This window comes from Populus euphratica, unplaced genomic scaffold, assembly GCF_000495115.2.
Source record: "Populus euphratica unplaced genomic scaffold, PopEup_1.0 scaffold30.1, whole genome shotgun sequence".
NCBI lineage: Eukaryota > Viridiplantae > Streptophyta > Magnoliopsida > Malpighiales > Salicaceae > Populus > Populus euphratica.
The window spans coordinates 1,158,838-1,179,965 of record NW_011499869.1 but is presented as its reverse complement, the minus strand read 5'-3'; the positions used below and the strand labels follow the sequence as shown (position 1 = coordinate 1,179,965).

The following is a 21,128-nucleotide window of genomic DNA, read 5'->3' as shown; positions in this document are numbered from 1 at the left end:
CTTGCAATATATCTTCATAAAAGCTTCAGAAATTCATGCCTTGATATAAAATAAAATTTATCACGACTAAAATATTAGGCTTTGATTACTACAGGTCTGCTTCTAATGAGATTCTGATGTTCTGCCATGGCTAAATACAAGGGACCCGTCCAGGTTATTAATCATCTCAAATCCTCATTAAAGAATTTTGAGAAGGAAATAACAAGCATTGCCAAGATAATTTCTCTGTTAGCTAAAACCATGGTTTTAAGCAAAGGGTAGTGACACAACTTTCAGAGCAAAATCCGGCATCCCTATATGTGTGATGACAGCAATAGTAGCTCAACAGTGTGATCATGGATAGAAAGCTCGTCTGCCCCTGGATCTTCATCAATGACAGTCTAGCTTGAACTTGATTGTACCTGTAACATTCTATGCATATTTTCATGCGCAGATTGTATTTCAAATGTCAAGAAAGGAAGCATAAACTAGATCAAAAGACGGGAAGCACCGAGTACATAAAGCAACTAGAAAATGAAAGATAAAACATTGCCAGCAACAATACAACATTGTTTTGCAAATTCTAAAACTAATCCAATTCCAGGCACATTAAAACTACAGCTAGTAAATTTGCTAGTTTGATATCTGAATGAACAGTACTTTTCTCTGCCCTGGTCTACAATAGATAAATCTATTACCCTATGTTATCGCAGTGGACTACCTTATACAGAAAAGGCTTGTAATCCAAAACTATCCATGGTCCATGGATGAATTTCAAATATAAGAACTCCAAGGCAGTAAAGTACCTGCGATGAACTACTCTTCATGCTTGATTTCTAGTCCCTTGAGTTTTGATTCCAATTCATCTTCACTGTCAGTATCCTCATCCTCCTCTTTTGCATCTTCATCAAGATCTTCTCCATCTGGATCATTCTCATCCAAATTTCCAAGCACATCAGGCAAACCCTTAAATATATCCTTCACCTCATCAATCCCTTCATCAGATATGTAATTACCATTGATATTTAATGATTTAAATCCAGGCTTATCCACAACAGCCTGTGCCAGGAGCCTTGCCCCAGCTAGTCTAATTGCATTAATGCTCAAATCAACTTCATTGAGCTGGCCATGGCCCCCTTCAATTGCCTTGGCAATCAAAATAGCACCTTCATCCTTCAGTTCATTCTCAGAAAGATTTAATTTAGTGAGAAATTGTTTTGCCGCAATGCAGGCAGCCAAATAAGAAGCACCTTTGGCTGTAATGTCATTCCCAGCCATATCCAGAACTTCCAATGAAGGTGCACATTCCTTTAAAGCATTAGCAAGTGCTTCAGCCCCCTCGTCCTCCAAATTAAGATAACTGAGGTAAGCTTCAGTAAGATCTGCAAATGCAAGTAAAGACCTGCTCAGAGCAATACCAGCTTCTACACCAAACATATTATCACGTAGATCAAGCTTCCTTAAATGGTTACATGATCCAAGAGCTTTAGCTAGGGCAACACCACCTTCCAAGCCCACCCTTGTTGAAGAACATCGAAAATCCTCCAGTGCAGTGGAACGTTTCACCATCTCAGCAATAGCAACTGCACCTTCATCTCCAGTCATGTTATTGTGAAAATGAAGGACCTTGAGCTTCTCGGTTGAAGGAATCAGCTCACAAACAGCTCGTGCAGCTTCTTCCGAGATACCATCATTTATCAAATAAAGCTCCTCCAAATTATTCTGGGTCTTGAGAAGTTTCCCAAAAGCCCTGACACCCTTTTCGCCTAAGGCATTGTTTGAAAGGTTCAGATACCTCAGATTACAGCCTTCTAGGGCTGAAGAAAATATGTTCATCACTTCAAGAGCTTCTGATTCCGATCTTCCTGCAACAAAGTCCGAAAGGTCCACTTCTGTCAATTGATCCTTTATGGACAACAAGATTGGTTCTGTGACATGGGCTGCCTCCAAGCCAAAGCTTCTATTGCTGAAACATATCCTAGTATACAAGTTTCCTGGCACCTTAAGGGGTTTTAAAACCTCCTCAGCCTCCTCTCCACTAATAAATGCCCGCCGGCCACCAGATATATCAAACACGTTCGCAAGAGTAGCCGCACCTTTATCGGCTGTTGCTGCCACCTCTTCATCCTCCTGTATTCTGGGCCCCCTTTTGAGGACCTCCAACATAAGCCTACTAGACTCTTTAGCATATATCTGCACAGCAGAACTTCCATCACCATCCGGCTGTTTCTCATAGTGCGTGTTTGCAGCTGCAAAAGCCACCTCTTCAATTTTCTTGGCATCCTCCTCAGCCTCCTCTTTGCTCAACAACCCATACTTTCTGGAGATAAAGGATGGGGTAATGAAATTCTTTGTCATCCGTTCTACAAGCATTAGCCTTGTACTCTGACCAGGGGGCCACAATTTGACAGATATGCGGTGCTGCAAAGTCTGTGTTGCAGAATCCATGTCGAAAAGTAACCTGGAAACATACACACACCATAGCTACTATCATCTATAAATCCATGCCCTAATCTAAATAACAGTCCTTGATAAGCAATACAGGGGGGCATTCTTCTCTAGCAATTTCGAAGAATGTTCCTCCTTGTGAGTTATAAGACTACAGTAACTTTAATAAATAAATAAAATACACAGTAATTAATTTGTCAGCAAATACAGTTCCAAAACCAAAAAGCCACCTTGAAAATCCAATCAACATTAATTTAAGACTAAGTAATTTATAATATTATCCAAATTAAAATAGAGAAACCACACAGATCCACGGATCCAAAAAACCAAATTGAAGCTTATCCTTGATTTCTTTGGAGGAAGGAGAGGCAATGGTGAGTGAGTACCTGAGACGAAGCGAGCACGAGTACAAACCCTAGTTTTTCCGGAGAAACTATTTGTTTTTTGGGAGATAGAAAAACGGGGGTTAAGGGAATCGGTAATTTTTAAGATAGGCCGAGGAGTGATGGTGCAAAACTGTATTTTTTTTTTTAAAAAAAAAAGGTATTTTAAAAAAAATTAAAAATTAAAAATTTTATTTTTAATTAATATTTTTTTAATGTTTCTAAATAATTTAATGTGAAAAATTAATTTAAAAAAAATAATAAATAAATAAATTTGAAGGTAAGCGTAATCGTCAAGCTGCAGGGTGCAGAGGACAAAGAGAACAAAATAAAATAAAAAAAGGTAAGCTTGCGGGAATTGGAGGGAACTCAAATCATGCGTCGCTTAAAATTAGTGCTGGGAAAGGCGAAGAGCTGTAGGTTTCCTGCTCTCTCTTCTCTGTGGTAAATGACGAGACTGTCCTCTTTTTGTCCAATTGATTTGACGACCTGTCAGTTAGAGGCTGGATGGGCATTTCCACCTGGGCTGACCGTGTTTTGTTCATTCGGCCCTTTTCCCTTGTAAAAGACATGTGTCCATTTTTATCCTTTGAGGCAGTCTTATCACCGAAGAGCATAGATTTTTTACTGGTGCATTGGCCGTGCTGCACTTGCAAGATTTATTTTAAGTGCAAATCAAAATTTAAATGTTGGTAAAAATATCTCATTAAAAAAATAAATAGATTTTAACCTTGAATAATATTTTTATTTAATGCTAAGATAAAAATATATTAAATTCATTTGGTTTAATTAAGTTTGTCTGCAAAATTTTCAGAGGTAATTTATAAAAAAAAAAACTAATTGAGCTTAGTTGAGCTTGAGTAAACAAATAAAATTTATAACGCCAGTTACACACAGTAAAATTTTTAATTTAAAATATATTTTATTTAATTACATGATAATAAATAAAATATTGGTTTTTTTATATGGATTGTTTTATTAAAAAACATGATGAATACATGAGGTCTAAATAGCAAAAGTAAATAATTAACTATAAATAATGAAATTGCGTGTTTTTCTGTTTTTTCAAGTAAAATGAAAAAATGATGAAATTTTATTTTTTAAATTGACAAACAAAAATGCATTGAATAAAAATAATAATAGAATGGATAATGAAAATTAACATGTTAAACACAGGCATAGCTCGTTGATTCTATTAGGTTAAATCATTATTTTATTTTATTTTACCAAATTATAAATGACAGTATAAAATAGAAGTAGAAAGGATCTCGGATGCGCACTTGGCCTTCAAACATAACTTAGATGCATAGGCCTTTAAACATGCTTACTTGACCCGTATCTGTATATTTATGTTAAATCTATTAAAGGGGTTGTTCACTTTTTTTTTTAACAATAAGCAGACAAGATGTCCTGTGTAGAATCCGGTGACCAGGGTTATTGAAAAATTAGAGGTTTATTTTTGAAAAAAATCTCTATTTATTAACTTAAAACTTTGATGAAATACAATGAAACATTTGATAAATATATTTATGGCCTGATAAGATCTAAAAAAAACTAAAAAAACTCAAAATTCTTCACGCAGTGAAGTTTGTCCCATCGAGCAAATTAAAGAAAAACAAAACTAATACATACAATAAAATCTTCTCATTAAATGAAATTTATTGATACTAAATATTAATTATTTTGATAGCTGAAATAATCATCATTAATGATTTTTTATGATAAAATCTAGCAAATCTCTCTCTTCTCTCGCAAAAAAATTAAAAATTAAAAAATAAAATTTTATAGAAAAATTTAATTCCCCGTAGCTAGATAGACTAACCACCTATTAACTAAAAAATACAAGAGGCTAAAATAAACTTTTTAAATAAAATTCAAAACTCTATCTATTTTATCTGTTATTTTTATTTTGGTTCTTTGTATTTCAATCTAATCCTCTCCTCGCAAAAGAAGCAACTCAATGCTAATTTGAACTCAAAATAACTCTTCCAGAATTCAATTTTTTTAAAAGATACCTTTTTCGTGATTCTTAAGAAAATACATGATGACAGTTATATAATGCACTATAATGCTGCTACTGTGATTTTGTCTGGCCATTTAGTTTTTTTATTTTTGTACTTGCAATGGTTCAAAATCTAAGACACCTTCTATAAGATGGCCTGAAATTCATGGTTTAAAATGCTCATGTTAATCTGAATGGAGAGGAAACCCCCTCACTCAAAACGACAACTATTCTCGTGTTTCTTGATGCAATCCGAGCTGCTGGAATCTGATAATATAGCGTTTTTGCCTCAGAAGTGTGGTTATAATTTTTTTAAAATTGTTTTTTATTTAGAAAATTATTAAAATAATATTTTTATTTTTTAAAATTATTTTTAATATTAGTTCATCAAAATAATTTAAAAACACAAAAAAATATTAATTTAAAGTAAAAATAAAAAAATAAAAATGTTTTTATTTTTTAAAAGTATTTTATAAAATTTTAATTTTTTTTAATAAGACGAAACAAGGCTAGTGGACACCATGCTGTAGCTGCCAGGCTTGAGCAGTCGAGCCTGTTTCTCTTAACGGGCTGTTAGCCCTGCTAATGTTCAGCCTCCAAGTATTTGGGCTCATATGAAGTAGATTACTCGTTGTTGAATGGGCTCTTGTAAAGTGAACAACTTCATATTTTAAAGGGCAACGCCTTGCTCGTCGTTTGCACATCTTCATCCAAGATAAATTCAAGCTTGGTTAATTTATCTTCAAAAATCAATCCATTGCAGTAGACCACACAAATAAATTGTAGATGGCACGAGACAACGTCTGCGTTGGGGTGAGCAAGACACATTAAATTTGAAGATTTTTATACCTAGAATATGGGTGGATGAAGGTGCGGTCTATAGTTGAAAGTATCCATAACGTTTAGTTTTGTTTTTTTAATCAACCATGATGAAAGATAAAATGTGATATTTTCTGTAAAATCAATTACCTCATCCTCACATTCCTAGAGCAAGCATGTTCGAGATTACTATTGAATTTTAAAATATTTTTTATTTAAAAAAATCGTATTTTTTTTTTAAAAAAAAACACAATTGAACTACAAAACAAACTCAATCTAAGTGATTCGTAAGAGAAAACATTGGATCTCCATGGACAAATGATCACCCTCTAGCCCTTCGAGACCAAAATCTGGATCCTGTGCCAGAGAAATTACCCTTTCAACTGTTCGACGCGTGGGCATGGGACCAGTGCATTTTTAAGCATGTTGGATTGCTGGTTTGGAGGTAGCTGGTGCATACATTTTCCATAATTCAAAGGTTTGTTTAAGATCAATGTGAATGTCGGAACCGACACTTTGCCAGCTGTGAACACTGTTGTCTGGTGGTATTATATATAGAGACCACCGAGGCTGGATGAATTTGCCAGGTGGGTGACTTGGACATTCCAACAATTATATTCCCCGTCCTGGGTGTATGGCATGCTTCTCATTATTCAAATCAGACTAGTTCAGGACAAAGACAAGGAAGGCGTTAAAATTCAACACATGAAAGGAACGAGCGTATACTTACAAGGCGACTTATGGCACCTGGTAAAATCAAAATTTAAGCCTGAGAAAATCTCTGATACGTCAAGAAATGATGCCGCCGCGGGATAGCTGCAGCCCAATTCACACCTGATCTCTCTCTCTCTCTCTGTTTTTTTTTTCATGAAGAATTTGTGGCCCCTCTAGCTTGCGTTGATCCTGTCAGGTGGAAGAGCATTTTGCGTCTTGTTATGGAGAAATGAGGTGATCCTGAAAGCGGAGACCGATCAAGAATTTGACTCGTGACTCTGCTTTCACCGGTGGTATTTTGGTCCAAGTATACTGCCGTGAATAATGGTGGTCGTGGTAGTAATAATGCCGAACACCGGGCATGAGTCTAATTGGATACACCTCGTCCGTTTAGATAGATCTTGTCAGTTTTCTCTCTTAGAAATATAGATCCTGGGCAAACCCACAGGAAAAAAAAAAAAAATCCTATTAGGTCTCCACTATTTTTCTACTTCCCACGCAACCTTCAAGCATATGGATTGTCTACCTGGATTTTGGAAGATGTTCGAAGTGAACATCTTAGTGACAAATCTTCTAATTTCTCTGCCATGTACGAATTTATTACAATAAGATTTTTAAGATATTTTTAACTTAAAATGAAATGTATTTAAATGTTCTAATATGTAAATAAAAAATATTATTTTAATATATTTTTAATTAAAAATAATTTAAATAATGTACACCACCACGAAGAGGGGTTAATTAATAGTGGGATTAGAGGATTCCCACCATTATTAAAACTAAATAATTGATGGATAAGAAGGTCAAGTTCTGACTCCCAATGATTATCGCGGTAAGGGAGGAAGTGGCGGTGGCTTATCTTGCGCCGTGATTTAATAAACAAACAAGCTCCCGTTTTTTGAAAATTAAAAAAAGAAACGGGGAGGGGAGAGAGAAAGAACTAGACAGTATTCGGCAGAAAAGACGCGGAGTTGACAAATATCACCCTCGTGATGATTGTATGCTGTTTTTAAAGCATGAATAAAAATAATTATTTTTAAAAATATTTTTTATTTTAAAATATACTAAAATAATATTTTATTATTATTTTTATATGGTAATAATTGTTTGATTTTTTATAGTGTATCCCTTCATATTCGAACATATAACGAGGAGATTGAAAGTAAATCCATTAATTACAATGTTATAATATTAAAATACATGGAAATTGAACTATCTTCCTCGAATCTAGAATTAAAATCATCATCACGGGATAATTTTTCAATTTCAAATATTTTAAATTTTAACTATAATTTTTCTTTTAGTCCATGTTTAATATCATGTTTCATAATATTTTTATTTAAAAATATATTAAAATAATTTTTATTATTTTTAACCTTAGCCTATTAAAATTGTAAAAAAAAACTAAAAAACTATTAATTCAATATTTTTTTCCAAGCAAAAACAAACTGACACTTCTTCAAATTCCCAACATTTTTTTATCAGCATAAAATAATTAGAATATAAAAGAATCATTCTTGAAAAACATTAATGTTTCAGGAAAAATACCAACAATTACTTTTTTTAGAAAAAAGATGAGAAAAGAAAAGGCTTATTAAAGTGGGTCCCCGCCCCAAACCAGATCAGAGGGGCAAAGAATCCAAGAAGAGCTTTTATCTGGCAAGCCTTTACCCATCTTAACAATGGCGACTCACTTCCATTCAATATTACAGCAAATCATTGGTAGATAGCACCACCCTACCGACACTATCGTCCATTTAAAGTTTTTGCACAGAGTGAGAGCTACTTCCCCTCTTCCATGTGACGAGAGAGAAAAGAGGGAGCCGTACTTGTAAAGAACACTTAACATCTTAAAAAAGAAAAACCAATCTCTCTCTCTCTCTCTCTGTTTTTCTCTTTTCAGTTCAAGGGAGAGAGATATGGCAGAGAGAAAGAGAGTCAATTGTCAAATTTGATGAATCAAGATTCACAGCACTCTCTCTCTCTCTCTTCTGTGTTCAGTGTATCTACTTCGTCAAAGAGAAACATCTCCTCAAGAATTCTGTAAGCTTTCAGTTTCTTGTAATTTTTTTTTTTTTACTGAACTGGGTACTTGATAAATACTTGAATTTTGTCTTCTCTGTGCTTTATTTGATCCGGCTAACAGTGCTCAAGTTTATCTGTCAACTGTAACGTTTCATTCTGATTAACTACTTAAATCAAGGTATTAGGTTCAAAGTTTTTTACTTTACCACCAAAAGTAGTGTTAATATTCCATATCTGGGAAAAAAACAAAGTGGGTCCTTGAGATCTGGACTTGGTTAATGAAGTGAGTATTTATCTGGCTTTAATCCGACCATTAATTATGGTCACAAGTCAGTGTGTAAAAATTGGGATTTTTTTTTAATGCTAGCTAATCAGTTTGCTATGTGTTTTTACCAGCAATTGCAGTCCATAATAAGTGGAAATTGGATTGAAATTGACTGGATGAGCTTTTGAATTCCGCTAATGTTTATTCTGGCAGTTGATTTTGCTGTCTAAAAATGTTTGTCTTGTAGTGTGTAGATTTCTGGACCTGCATTTATGTTCCCTCCCTCTGATCGAAAAGTAGTACGAAGGAGAGACGCTAATGAATGATCAGCATCTTATGTTGTTTGGTTGTGGAGAGAAGAATCGAGAGAAAAATGAGCGCATAGGATGCTAGAGTTTAATTTTGTTTTTCTACTACTAATTCCTGAAAAATTTAAAGTTGAGCTGATGCCCTTACTCTGCATGACAGAATGAAAGAGATCTTATCAGTTCCTTCATCTTATTGTTCTTTCCCTTTGTTTCTATCATTCCATATCGGCTTCCTTAGAAGATAAAATGACATATTAGGCTCTTAGAAAAGCTATAGAAATTATCCTGAAAAAGAAAATTTGTTAAGTTTGATGCATTTGGTACTTCTAGTGATAGCGAACTTATGGGTTTTAATTCAATGCAGCTGATTTCAGATATGGAAGCTCTTTCACCTGATACTGGAAGTGCAGACTCGGAAATATACCAAACTTTGGGCCTTAAGGAATCCAGAAAAGGAGTTTTCAAAGTTCCTAGGGTTTTAGTGCTTCTTTCTTCACTTCTAGAGAGGTCTGTTCAGAAAAACGAAATTCTAATGGAGAAAGCACAGATCAAAGATGTTGTTACAATATTTCATGGTTTAAGACCACCTCCTGTAAGCATTCAGCAATATGTTGATCGCATCTTCAAGTACTCTGCCTGCAGCCCTTCCTGCTTTGTTGTTGCACACGTGTACGTGGATAGATTTCTCCAGCAAACAGATATTCATTTAACCTCCCGTAATGTTCACCGGCTCCTGATTACAAGTGTAATGATAGCAGCAAAGTTCGTAGATGATGCGTAAGTTCCAATTCCCTAAAGTAGTTTATTTCTGTTAGCTAAAATTCCAACAGTATGTATTGATCCTGCTGAGTTAAAATAAGCACACAAGTATTACTTTGAGTCAGATATTGCACGCATGACATTTCTGCACGAAATTGATTATATATGCTTACATCTCTAAGGTAACCTGGTATTAAATCTGTTAGTTCATCTGGCAAACATCATTATATGTGAATTGGTTTTCTTTTTTGCATATTTTATCGCTCTGGACTCTTAAACCTGATGTTCCTTGTGCTTTTGCAGATTCTTTAACAATGCGTACTATGCCAGAGTTGGAGGGGTAAGCAAAGAAGAATTGAACAGGTTGGAAATGAAGTTTTTGTTTGGTATAGATTTCAGACTTCAAGTAAATGTCAATACATTTGGAAAATATTGTTATCGGTTGGACAAAGAATCTTCTGATGGGCTTCAGATTGAACGGCCAATCCAAGCATGTAGAATCAAAGAAAGTTGGTCAAGCAAAGATGATTCAACCACCTGTGCTTCCACGATTGCAAGATGAAGTAACCAAACCATGCCAATGTATCATTTGTAATCCCACGTTTGTTTGAACACGGTCAAGTCAGAAATTCTGGAAATTGAATTTAGATGTAGGTGCTTTGATTGATTATTGGAGAGATAGCATTCTTGCTTGCTCATCTTCGTATCGTCATTACCTCGTGAAAGTTGTCCCATGTTTTCTACGTTGGGCTTTATGATTTCTTTTTGATGGCCTTTGGTTCCCATTGTTATTGTTCCTCGAGAGTTTGCAGGCACCTTGCCTGCAGAATTTTTAATGTACAGGTTAAGCGATTTAAAGATTGATTGTATGAGTTGCTGTGTTTCAATTAATTACTGCCAGACCTGACGAAAACGTTTCTCCTTTGTGGTTGAATTGGCTCCCGGTATAACTAAATGCAACATTGCATTGGAAGCAATCATCACTGGTGCCATTTCTATGTATGCTTCTTCTTTTGTTTTTTAAGAGAGCAATTTCATGTCCGCATGTTTGGTTTGTAATGTTTCTTTCCTTTGCTTATTTAGAATGCTGGATTTTATTTTACTATATAGGAAAGCTAGAATGAGATGAATAGTTGCTGAATCCTGTGATTTTTTATCTTGATGAGGTTGGATGGTTTGTTAACATTAGGTTTGGGGTTAGCTTTGAGCATAGCAATTTCTTTTTGCCAGCTTTATCAGAAAAATAATTGTGATTCGCAACGTGAAGATCAAAACATCACCTGTATCATGAAGCTCGAGGCCCCCAACTATGCTTGGGGGATTTTTCTTTATTTACCTGGAGCACCAAGCTGCAGACCCTGAAGCAGCAGCATGTCAGCTAGCCTGCCTCGGAAAATGGTGAGCACCGTGTCATCAGCCCACCATCAAGGCTCCCGGAGCAGCCTCTCAACTTTTCAACCGGAGAATGCAAATCAGTTAATGAAAAACACGTAGAAATGTAAACAGAGATGCAATTGCATTAACTGGCATGTGGTCAAGCTCGAGCAAATGACCTTTTTAGATTGGAAATCCAAAAACTAGAAATTATTACAAACTACTGCTGCGTTTTGGGAGCTACTTGGTAAGCCTTTTAATCAGGTTGTGATTTACAGGCCCTGCTGTTTCTAATTTTGATGCTCAACTGTTGCAAAAGGGTTTACGTAGCAAGTTCTCTTGCAGACGCCAATTTCTAAGAATAGACATAACCCAGTAGATTACATCAAAGGCAGGATATTTTTCCTTTTCTAGACACCTCCAGTTTTTATCTTTGCCAAATATTCTGAGCTGTGCTATTTGATTTCCGCCGAAGGGGTTTACATTTTACAGTCAAGATCAATATCCGACTTCTGTTCATGCCACTTTTCGGCACTCTCCAGGCATTGGCCATAGGCTGAAAGTATCAGTTGATATTAAAAACAAAGCTACCAAGCCTAACCATTACCATCACCTGGGAGGCCTCTCCAGGGCTACCCAACCGAACTTCCCTTTTCGAAAATCATGCAAGATGCGAAAAGCTGCTTAATGGCTGTCCCCCATTGAACAAGTGAACTGGAGGCTTTTCAAAAAATCTGCATTAAAAAATCAACAGTCACAAAATCAATTTGGGGTGTTTATGTAATGGAATGTCCAATTTCTTGCCTTGGCAACTGGCAAATCAAAAAATGCGTTGCTTTATTTCAATATTATTTACGATCCAAAGTGCAATTGCTCTGCGGACTTGTTTTCAGTAACTACGCATATAAATGACCAAGTAAAAAAATTCAATAAAAAAACATTAAAAAATCTTAATCTAACCCAAGTTAACTTTAATAATTTACTTTCAAAATAATCAAATAGCAAAAAAAGTAAAAAAACACTTAAAGACAAATAATTTAATACAAAATGATGAAATTTAAAAAGAAAAATCAAGAAAAATTTTTTTAAATCAACTTAAGTTATCTCGACTAACTTACCATACGCTACATGAGATTGAAATAAAAAAATAAACTTCAAAATAAGAGCCTAACCAAAAAAGCCCAAGTTCAATAAAAAAAACATTATGGATGAAAATACAAGCTCACTCGGATTAACTTGACCAACATGCTTTCAAAATAAATGAAACACAAAGAGAAGTAAAAAAATAAAAAAAATTTAAGGTCAAATAATTCAATACAAAATAATAAAATTAAAAAAAATTAAAATTAAAAAAAAAATTAAATCAACTTGAATTAATTTGATTGACCCATCACTGGAGACATGAATCAGTATAAAAAAATAGACTTTCAAAAAAACACCTAGCAGAATAAACCCAAGTTAAATAAAATATAAATATAAATACAAGTAATTTAAAGAGAAAGTGTGAAATTGTTAAATCCCTGACTTTGCAAAATAAGTAGCCCAAGCATTCCGGTCTGCCTTGGATATCATATCTTCTATTCAAAACCAGCCTTTTCCTACTTTCAAGCCACAAGTCCATCTACTCACGTACACAAAGAAGAAAGACAAAATAAAAGGGAAAAAAAAAAAAGAGCCACGAACTATTATACTGTCCCAAAGCAGTTTCTTATCGGAGCATTGAAGGGAGTCTTAAGCATCAAAAGCAACAGAGGGCATTGAATAAAACTATCTCCAGTGATAATAAATTCTACTACCATAAAAGGTGTCGATAATCATACTACTCGAATAACTTCCGACAAGTATAAAATACACAAGTAAATATTGTAGCACGCATCAGAAACCCATAAGCCAAATACATAATTTGAATCACCTTGGATTGGACCCAGCAAACACAGCATATTTGAAGAAAAACATAGAAAAGAAAGAGAAATGACTTTAAACTTTGTTTTGTATTACAGCATTAACTTGTATACGCAGTTAACCTAACCTGTGGATGGCTGGTGGACAAAGGGAATTCTGGCATCTCGAACTTCAATGACAACATCCATAATCTTGAGTTGCCCTCTGAGTTCTTTTTCCGTTCTTGCAATATGACCTGGACACCACTCCCATTTACTTACAACATTCATTTACTTACTACTTGTTACTAATATAAACAATAATTTGTTTTAAAAAAGAAAGAAATGGAAACCTTCGTCGTAAAGAGAGAACCTGAACAGGACGCAGTGCTTCGGTCCAATGGTAAAGATCAGTTTCAAAATCAATCCAATCAGCCTCTCCTCCGACATATACACCATTAAAATTGCAATTTCCACTTCGTTGCCAACTTGGAGTCTTTTTTTCCACCGACAATCTGCAAATTTTGGTATAATTAAAGCAAGCAAGCAAGAAGAAAAGAGGAGAATTTAAGAAATAGTTGCCTGGATGGTAGGAGGCGGAGAAGAGAGAAACTGAAGTTGCAAGTGTTGCCGCAGTTGGAGGAGATGATGATAAAAGTGAAGCAATGGTTTCTTACACCTCACTGCTGGATTGGTAACCACAGTCCCAGACTCCCAGGACCTCTACACCCAAGCCTCCCTTTTGGTGGCTTCCCCCTTGGTTTTTCTTTTCTTTTCTTTTACTGGGATGAAATATTGATTGGGCCTTTTCTTTTCATGACAGGTCCAGGTTCTTAATCTAAAATACGAAACGGGCCGTGATGAGCATGGGGTAGCTGTGCAAGGGCAGCTCGAAGGCCCACAACCTTTCTTCTTCGAGAGAGTAATTAATTTAAGATGACACTAGCATGCGGATGAGATCAATTCTTTTAATATAAAGAAAATATTCAATTTCTAGAATAAAAAAAATAAAATATATAAAGATTAATGCAATATGATTCAGCCTATTAAGTAAATTATATTTTTAAAATTATTTGAATTATTTTAAACAATAGATAATTTTATAAAAAACAAACCATAAAAATTATAAAACCTAATTTAAAACCAAAATTAGCTTGTATGGTCTAAAAAAACCCACAAAAAAAAAACTATTAAAATGGGAATGCTTTATTGAAAAAGGGAACAATAAATTCTACTTCGGATTTAATTAGGGAGTTATAATCTAATATTGTCTTGATTAAATTCCTTTAATCATATCACTTCCTTGACAAATGGTGTATACGTGATAAGTAAATCAATCACGACCATCCATCTCTCCTGCACAAACACACAATGGTGATCCATCAGACCATCCTACAAACTAAAATTTCCTGGTCTTTTTTGTAACAGTGGTGGAAAATCCGTACAAATAAGTAGCCGTTTCGATTCCCAGCAGTTCAGTAAGAAAATGACTCCTCCATCTCAATTCTCAACAGTAAGGAGTGAAAAACGATTCCTTTCAAGGAAAATAATTGCAAATGCATGCTCCCATGAACACATATCGGGTAATCCATAAGCATCCTGCTTCACTACTGAATTAGTCCGACAAATGATGTACGTGTTGCAGCATGATTGGGCACCCAAACCATCGATTGCTTCAAGATGGATGAATGAATGAAGAAAAATATAGAACAAAAGTGGCATTTGCATAAACAGGGGACTTCACCAACTGCTTGTGCAAAGAAGACTGTAGCTGGATACCCCCATATTAGCTCGACAACTTGAAGATTTCTGAACGCTCTGCCTTCCATCTTAATGGTTAGTTGAAATATCAAACCCGGGCCAAATCAATTTACAGTTGCCTCAAGTTAGTTTGGTAGGCTTGCTAAGCGCTTTCTCAAAGTAATGGCGTATATCAGGCATAATACGCTGGATCAAATGAGATGACCTGCGTATTTTCAAGATCAAACTTGCAATCTTCAAAACCCAATTTAAATGAGAATTATTGGCTCGTAACCTTTTGAAAATGATGGCATTATTATCAAGGGAAAACTGAAATGTATGCTCAAAAGATACTTTCAAATATCAAAATATGCATTTTAAAGCAGTGTAAACAGAAAACAGAGCCTTTGTTCTTGGATATGCTTTAACAATAGTTGTTGCCATTTGCTTGCCCAGCCAATAAAAACAACCACAACTTCTGGCTCAGACTTTGACACCATGCAAAGTCCCAATTCCCAAATGATAGAATCTTCTAATGAATTTTATGGAGTAGATAAATGCATTGAGAAGACTACATACCATGGCTTGGTACATAATTTGTCAAATTGCTCCAATATGAATAGAATGCATGATTCCCTTAATGACATAGCATTGAAGCCCTCGGACAACTCGTACATGAGAGAGACATTATCCACAGAAATATCCTTGTGTGATGACAATAAGAATTCGTCAGACCACTTTTCATGTGATAATAATTTTTATTCAAAGCAAACATTGACATAATTTATCAGTTAACCTGTGCAATGTTACATTCACACAGACGCTTGAGACCATCCAAAAGATATTGGTCAGCAGCTCTAAGGAGATCCTGAGCAAGATCTATATTGATTTCCACTGATCCTGTATATATGAACCTAAAAGTGTGCACAACCAAGCTATCAGAATTCCAACAAGCGCTTCCTTCAAAATTTAAAAAGGGAAGTGCAGGACTCACCTCATCATTAATTCAAAAACATCCCATCTAATATTCGGAATCTCCACGTCTTTTGCATTCCTTTCCTGCAATTGTTGTGTCCTTATATAAGTAAATCAAACATCCATTACCATCTTCTCCGACAAAATTCTTTACAGCCGGCTCATAATAACTTATTGCAAAAGTGGAAAACATTGCATAGGTCAGTTTAATCAGCCTAACGACTGTCCCTAACAAATTGAGCAGCTCCTCAATAATAATGAATGCTTGTGTAAGGAAACCAGATGAATTATGAACTCTCAGAGATAATATTGACCGTTGAATTACTGTGAATAGTGCATGCCTAGGTGGACAAGGCGAAATGATTGAGGAACAAAGCTATTGTGTAATTAAAAGCCAAAAGAAAGTTCTTAAATAAGCTGATAAAATTCTTAAATAAGCTGATACTCACCCTGTAGCCCCCATCAAACATCGCACGGAAAGCATCCGAAGAAGCAAGGAGACAAATTCGGTGAGCATAGAACCGCTTTCCTAACAACAGCAAAATTACATTCATTAATGCTAGCAGAAATCCATAAACATACTACCATGATTTATCATGACATAAAAGGACATCTTATCACACATAAACAGACTGCACATGAAAAAAATTTCATACCTTCGACTAAGAATGTAACATCAGACAATGTAGGATTGTTGACGTATTGCTCACCCAAATAAACCTAAGCAAAAATAACAAGTAAAAAATTATTTTTCTGTTGTTGTTTATTACCTCAAAATATGGGCTTAACAATGTACTAAAAGAGCAGAGCTAATAACTCTTAAACTAAATGATAAAAAATCAACAATTGCTCACAAAGATTAAAAAAATGTTTCTGAAATCATTGGATCAAAAGAGTAACATAAAGTGGAAGAAGACATCTCAAGGAGAAGAGAATAGGAAATGACATTGCAAGTCAAAACAACAATCTATAAAATGAAAAATAATGAAAGGTCGACCACAATCTGTTGTTGGAAATGAACATTCTGCTGGTTAAACATTTCAAACATGGCAGACCATGAGTCACATCCTAAAGTAAACACTGAACAAGCAACAATCACAGAGTTCATTTTCTAGACACTAACGTTTGATTAAAAATAATTGTCCAATTCAAAGTTCAAACACATCCGTGCCCTGTATGGCCTTATTCCTTAAAAAAAAATTAGGGAAGGACAAAAAACTAAGATTATACATGTGGAAAGGAATCAGCATGAAAAGGAGTTCCACCTGCGGGGTTGGAGATAGAGGAGCTGAATCCACAAGAGATACTGAGCTGGCTTGGGTAGCCAGCCTGTATAATGCTACCGAGCCATCACATTGCAGCTTCACGCTTCCAGACTCCAAAAGCCCCAACAACAAGTCTAAACCTGTATGACACATATTTAGAAACAAACCATTAAGAAACTCAGCACTGTATGAATATAACCATTACACATAGAAAGACCCCAATTTTTGGCAGATCAAGAAGTTTTACCATTTTTTTCAAGAAAAACTACTTTTCTGTCATCAGGAGCACAAAGATGAGCAAGAGCCAGAGCAACTCGTCTCTGAATATTCCTTTCAGCAACCCGCATCAAATATAAGAGATGGTTCAATACCTGTTCAGAAAACCATAATAATCAGTATACTGTTGATAACAAATTGCATTCAGAGCTTGTTTCTGAGTTGACATATCTGGCGAGATAGACAAATTTAAAATTCAAGACCCAAAATATCAATTATATGCATGAAAACTTACCCGTCCATGAATCTTCTCCTCTAGCCTTCGTATTGTTTTCGCAACACAATCCTTTGTTTGCTGAAAAGTATCACATTATAACAATGAGCTGGACAGGAATACTGCAATGAAATGCACAAGACTGGGAAGATAGTGATAATCTACCAACTCCATCAGTGTGAGAAGTTATTCCATCTGAGCACAAAAAAAAATTAACCTAAGCAGATCAGATGTAACTCTATGAAACATACTTGGACAATGAATTCTCCATATTGGAGTTTCTGAAAACCCCCAACCTTGATAAGATCTGCAACATTATCCTACAGAAGAATCCAAGTAATTTTCAGTAGATTCCAGCGTTGGTTGAGGAAGTAGGGACTAACAGTGCTGAGGAATATTCTTTAAACCATGAAGAAACAAACTTATCATACCTCATTATCCACAAGACCATATAGGGTAAAAGCAGCATTGTGTTGAAGAGGTCCACTTTTGGAATCAAGAAGCCTAAGTAATGGAACGATACCACCATTATGTGCAATTCCAGCTTGGTTGTGTGTTTCCTGAGATTAAGGGGGGAAGGTAATAGAGAAGATGTTTTTAGAAGCCCCAAAAGGCAAATAACCTTGCAAACCATAGTGCATAGTGTACAATACTTAACCATATACAACTAGTTATCATTCCATGTAGGCAAAAGTTTGTCTTATAGTTCATTAGGGTGCTAAGACTTTTACTTCCAGACTTCCTGCTTTCACCTAGGGACTACAGAGATGCATTGAAGATCAGATTATAAAACAAAATGCCTATTTGTGCAGAGTAGTTTGCACAAAGCCAAGATAGATTTAAGCAATCAAAAAGAATAGAATTGTCAAAAAAGTCCAGATATCCCTTTCTTCAGAAATTAAAAGCAGAACAAATGAGTGCATTCACCAGTTTGATGCTCAGAGCTGTTTTTTTCTGCAGTCAATACAAACACACATGCAGACATGCACACACACCATGCTCAACAGACACCAAGATATACATGTATGCATGCTTTAAATAAAGCATAGCTTCACAATAGAATCAAAGAAATAATAACCTGAGCCAACCTCCCAAGTGCAAAGGCTGCCATTTCTTTGAGCTGCATATCTGAGGACTCAAGCATATCAATTAATGGCTTGACAGCTCCTCTCTGAGCAATGTGCACCTGCACAAACCTTTTTCTAGTTAATGCTTAAAAGGAATATGTATCAAACACACAAATACACACACAAGAGCAAAAGCTTTTGGCCTTAAAATATGAATGGTATTCAGCCTACCTTGCAATCTGAATCAGCTGCTGCAAATTGACCCAATAACAAAGCTGCTTCTCTTTGGCTTTCTGAACAAGGAGAGCTGTACAATATATAAATTGAGAAGGATATCCATGAGCATCTTGCAGAAGACAATTGTAATGTGAAAAGGGTGACTGATCAAGAACAGGCAACAATGTGAAAGCCAGCAATACCTTAGCAATCCAATTACAGGTTGTAAAGCTCCAGCAAGAAGAACTGCTTTCTTTATGTGTGGGGACGAGTGAACCAAATTTCCAATCACACCAACCTGACAGCAAACTCTTGCACAGTCAGCTAGTACAAAGAACTATACAGTCCACAGAAAGCAAATTCAACTAAAGAAGTTGAGTTGAGAATTAACCGCTTCATAATGTATAGCAGTATTCTCGGATCCAAGCATTATTACAAGAGTGGGTAGAGCATTACATTCTACAATCTGTAAATCCACTCTTCATGTCAGCTATTGAACTTATAACAAAATAATACCATATGGATGGAGAATGCAATAATTCCCTCTACCTGATTTTTGTTCTCGTCATTTTTAAATGCAAGGGTCCGCAAGGCACCTGCAGCTGCTCTCTGTACCTTAGCATCAGCATGTTCAAGCAATTCAACAAGATAGGGGATGGCACCTTCAATCCTAAACACATAATCAAAGATGTCATGGATGTGGGTGATAACTGAAACCAGACTTGGAAAAAAAAACAAAAAAAGGAAAAAGATGTGCATAAGCAAACCTGACACGTGTTTTGATGCCACTATTCTCATGAGCAAGGTTAGTGATTGCATCAGCTGCTTTCCTAACAACACCGTTGACTGTTCGGGAGTTATCAACACTCTTATGTCTCTTCAACAATTTCACGAGATGGGTCAGAGCTCCAGCATCTACTATTAGTTGTTGATGCTCCGGCTAATGAACAGCACGTAGGAAAATTATAAAATCAGGATCAAGGTAAAGAAAGGATAACATTTCCATACAGCTTGTAGAAGACTTGTATATGTAATCATGGTCTAGCAGAATAAAGTTGATATAAATTAAAAACAAAAAAGAAAATATGATTAGCTATAATTGCTATATACAAGAGGTGTTGGCCTAATTATAAGCGCAGACCTGTCAAGACAAATACAGTCATGGAAAAAAGTTGATGATATACATGTAAAGCAACGAAAAGAACAAAGAAAACACGCACCCAAACTTCAAATTTTAACACTCAAAACGTATTTGCAAGTTTTCTGCCCGGAAGTACAAAAACTATAACAAATCAACAAAAGAGCGCAGAGCATGCACAATAAATTATACTGTCATATTTCATGTATTGATTAATGCATCAATGCTAAACAGCAAGCTCGGAGATCCTTGATATGATCATGAGGCATTAAACAATCCAAAACCAAGAATAAGAAAACGTTTAACAGTAAAATAAATTGCTAGATTAGGATGATAAATCAAATTAACAATTGACATTTGCTTACTTTTACAGCAAGAAGTCCAAGAGCCAGAGCACTTCCTTTCTCGACTTCATGCTCGTACAGTTTTGGACCATTTTCCCCTCTCGTAGGCGGTGGCGCTTGAAGGTGCATCACCAACGCGGGCACCGCGCCACAATCCACCATCGTATCCACGAGTTCCTCTTAAAAACGGCAAAGAAAGAAAGAAAGTTTCAAATTACAAAGGAAAAAAGAAATAGTAATTCACTAGATTAAACAATTATTTTTATAAAAAAATATCGAAAAGCTGAGAGAGAAAGGACAGGAAGTACCTGTTTTGGCAAATTGAGAGAGGACGCTAGTGGCGCGCCTGGCCGCGGCGCGATCTGCTTCAAGAGAAGAGAAGGAAGAATTGAGGATATCAACCTGCGTTTGAATATGACGCGTTAGTTTCTGGTGACTCTCGTGGCCGGCGGCAGTGTCGGTGGCCGGAATCTTGTGGCGATCTTGATTTTCGAGTTCGAAATCTTGCTCCAACTTTCGCTTCGAGCCTTTTCTCGTGGAGATCGTCCGGCGATCCATAAAGAAAATTGGACGGTGACTGGGGGAGGAGAGGGCGGTTTGGGGGTTATAGAAAGGCAATGCGAGTTTGGGTTCTGTGATTTCGTTGAAGAGATGAAAAAAGGGGCTGGGGATCGGTTAAAAAATAATCCCGTTTGTTTATTTTATTTTATTTTATTTGCTGAAGTGTAATCCGGAGAAGGCCCGCCAAAGATTTAGATTGTTGAAAATGGACAAGGGTTGAATTGCGGTTCCCGCCCTTTGACTTTTTAGAATTGAAATATTTATTTCGCGCGCCGTTGTGCTATAGCAAGGTGGCCGGTAAGTGGGCTCTGGATTGGTGGACCTAACTTCTATTCCATAAACTTTTCGATCCATTAAAACAATTACGTTGAAAAGA

At 35.8% G+C, this 21,128-nt stretch overlaps 3 protein-coding genes and 1 long non-coding RNA gene across 8 annotated transcripts; 1 reads left to right on the top strand and 3 right to left on the bottom strand.

The window, feature by feature from the left end:
* Positions 1–44: 44 nt before the first annotated feature.
* Positions 45–2,942, bottom strand: LOC105126858 (RAN GTPase-activating protein 1). Of its 3 annotated transcripts, none has more exons than XM_011027872.1 (3): positions 2,814–2,942; positions 786–2,440; positions 45–411 (listed from the first exon to the last, which is right to left on the bottom strand). In XM_011027872.1, exon 2 carries the CDS (start codon positions 2,425–2,427, stop codon positions 796–798), a length of 1,632 nt encoding a protein of 543 aa, XP_011026174.1. In that variant the 5' UTR covers positions 2,428–2,440; positions 2,814–2,942; the 3' UTR covers positions 45–411; positions 786–795. The 3 variants fall into 3 exon arrangements, with proteins under 3 accessions (XP_011026174.1, XP_011026175.1, XP_011026173.1); XM_011027873.1 differs by having other exon boundaries at positions 45–401; XM_011027871.1 differs by lacking the exon at positions 45–411 and having other exon boundaries at positions 497–2,440.
* A 5,043-nt stretch (positions 2,943–7,985) lies between these two features.
* LOC105126856 (cyclin-P3-1) lies at positions 7,986–10,615 on the top strand. Of its 2 annotated transcripts, none has more exons than XM_011027870.1 (3): positions 7,986–8,388; positions 9,318–9,720; positions 10,006–10,615. In XM_011027870.1, the coding sequence occupies exons 2-3, from the start codon at positions 9,320–9,322 to the stop codon at positions 10,262–10,264; spliced, it is 660 nt and encodes a 219-aa protein (XP_011026172.1). In that variant the 5' UTR covers positions 7,986–8,388; positions 9,318–9,319; the 3' UTR covers positions 10,265–10,615. The 2 variants fall into 2 exon arrangements, with proteins under 2 accessions (XP_011026172.1, XP_011026170.1); XM_011027868.1 differs by having other exon boundaries at positions 7,991–8,388; positions 9,308–9,720; positions 10,006–10,593.
* A 110-nt stretch (positions 10,616–10,725) lies between these two features.
* Positions 10,726–13,957, bottom strand: LOC105126857 (uncharacterized). 2 transcript variants are annotated; one of them, XR_842504.1, is made up of 4 exons: positions 13,539–13,957; positions 13,330–13,471; positions 13,106–13,213; positions 10,726–11,810 (listed from the first exon to the last, which is right to left on the bottom strand). It is a non-coding gene; the product is annotated as an uncharacterized LOC105126857 (long non-coding RNA). The 2 variants fall into 2 exon arrangements; XR_842503.1 differs by having other exon boundaries at positions 13,330–13,956.
* Positions 13,958–14,204: 247 nt separating this feature from the next.
* Positions 14,205–20,908, bottom strand: LOC105126855 (ARM REPEAT PROTEIN INTERACTING WITH ABF2-like). Its single transcript, XM_011027867.1, has 19 exons — positions 20,500–20,908; positions 20,213–20,370; positions 19,477–19,649; positions 19,259–19,379; positions 19,101–19,175; positions 18,913–19,007; positions 18,725–18,800; positions 18,505–18,612; positions 17,858–17,986; positions 17,678–17,746; positions 17,448–17,507; positions 17,184–17,307; positions 16,937–17,076; positions 16,328–16,391; positions 16,121–16,200; positions 15,691–15,755; positions 15,493–15,610; positions 15,276–15,400; positions 14,205–14,922 (listed from the first exon to the last, which is right to left on the bottom strand). Exons 1-19 carry the CDS (start codon positions 20,747–20,749, stop codon positions 14,838–14,840), a joined length of 2,115 nt encoding a protein of 704 aa, XP_011026169.1. The 5' UTR covers positions 20,750–20,908; the 3' UTR covers positions 14,205–14,837.
* Positions 20,909–21,128: the final 220 nt, after the last annotated feature.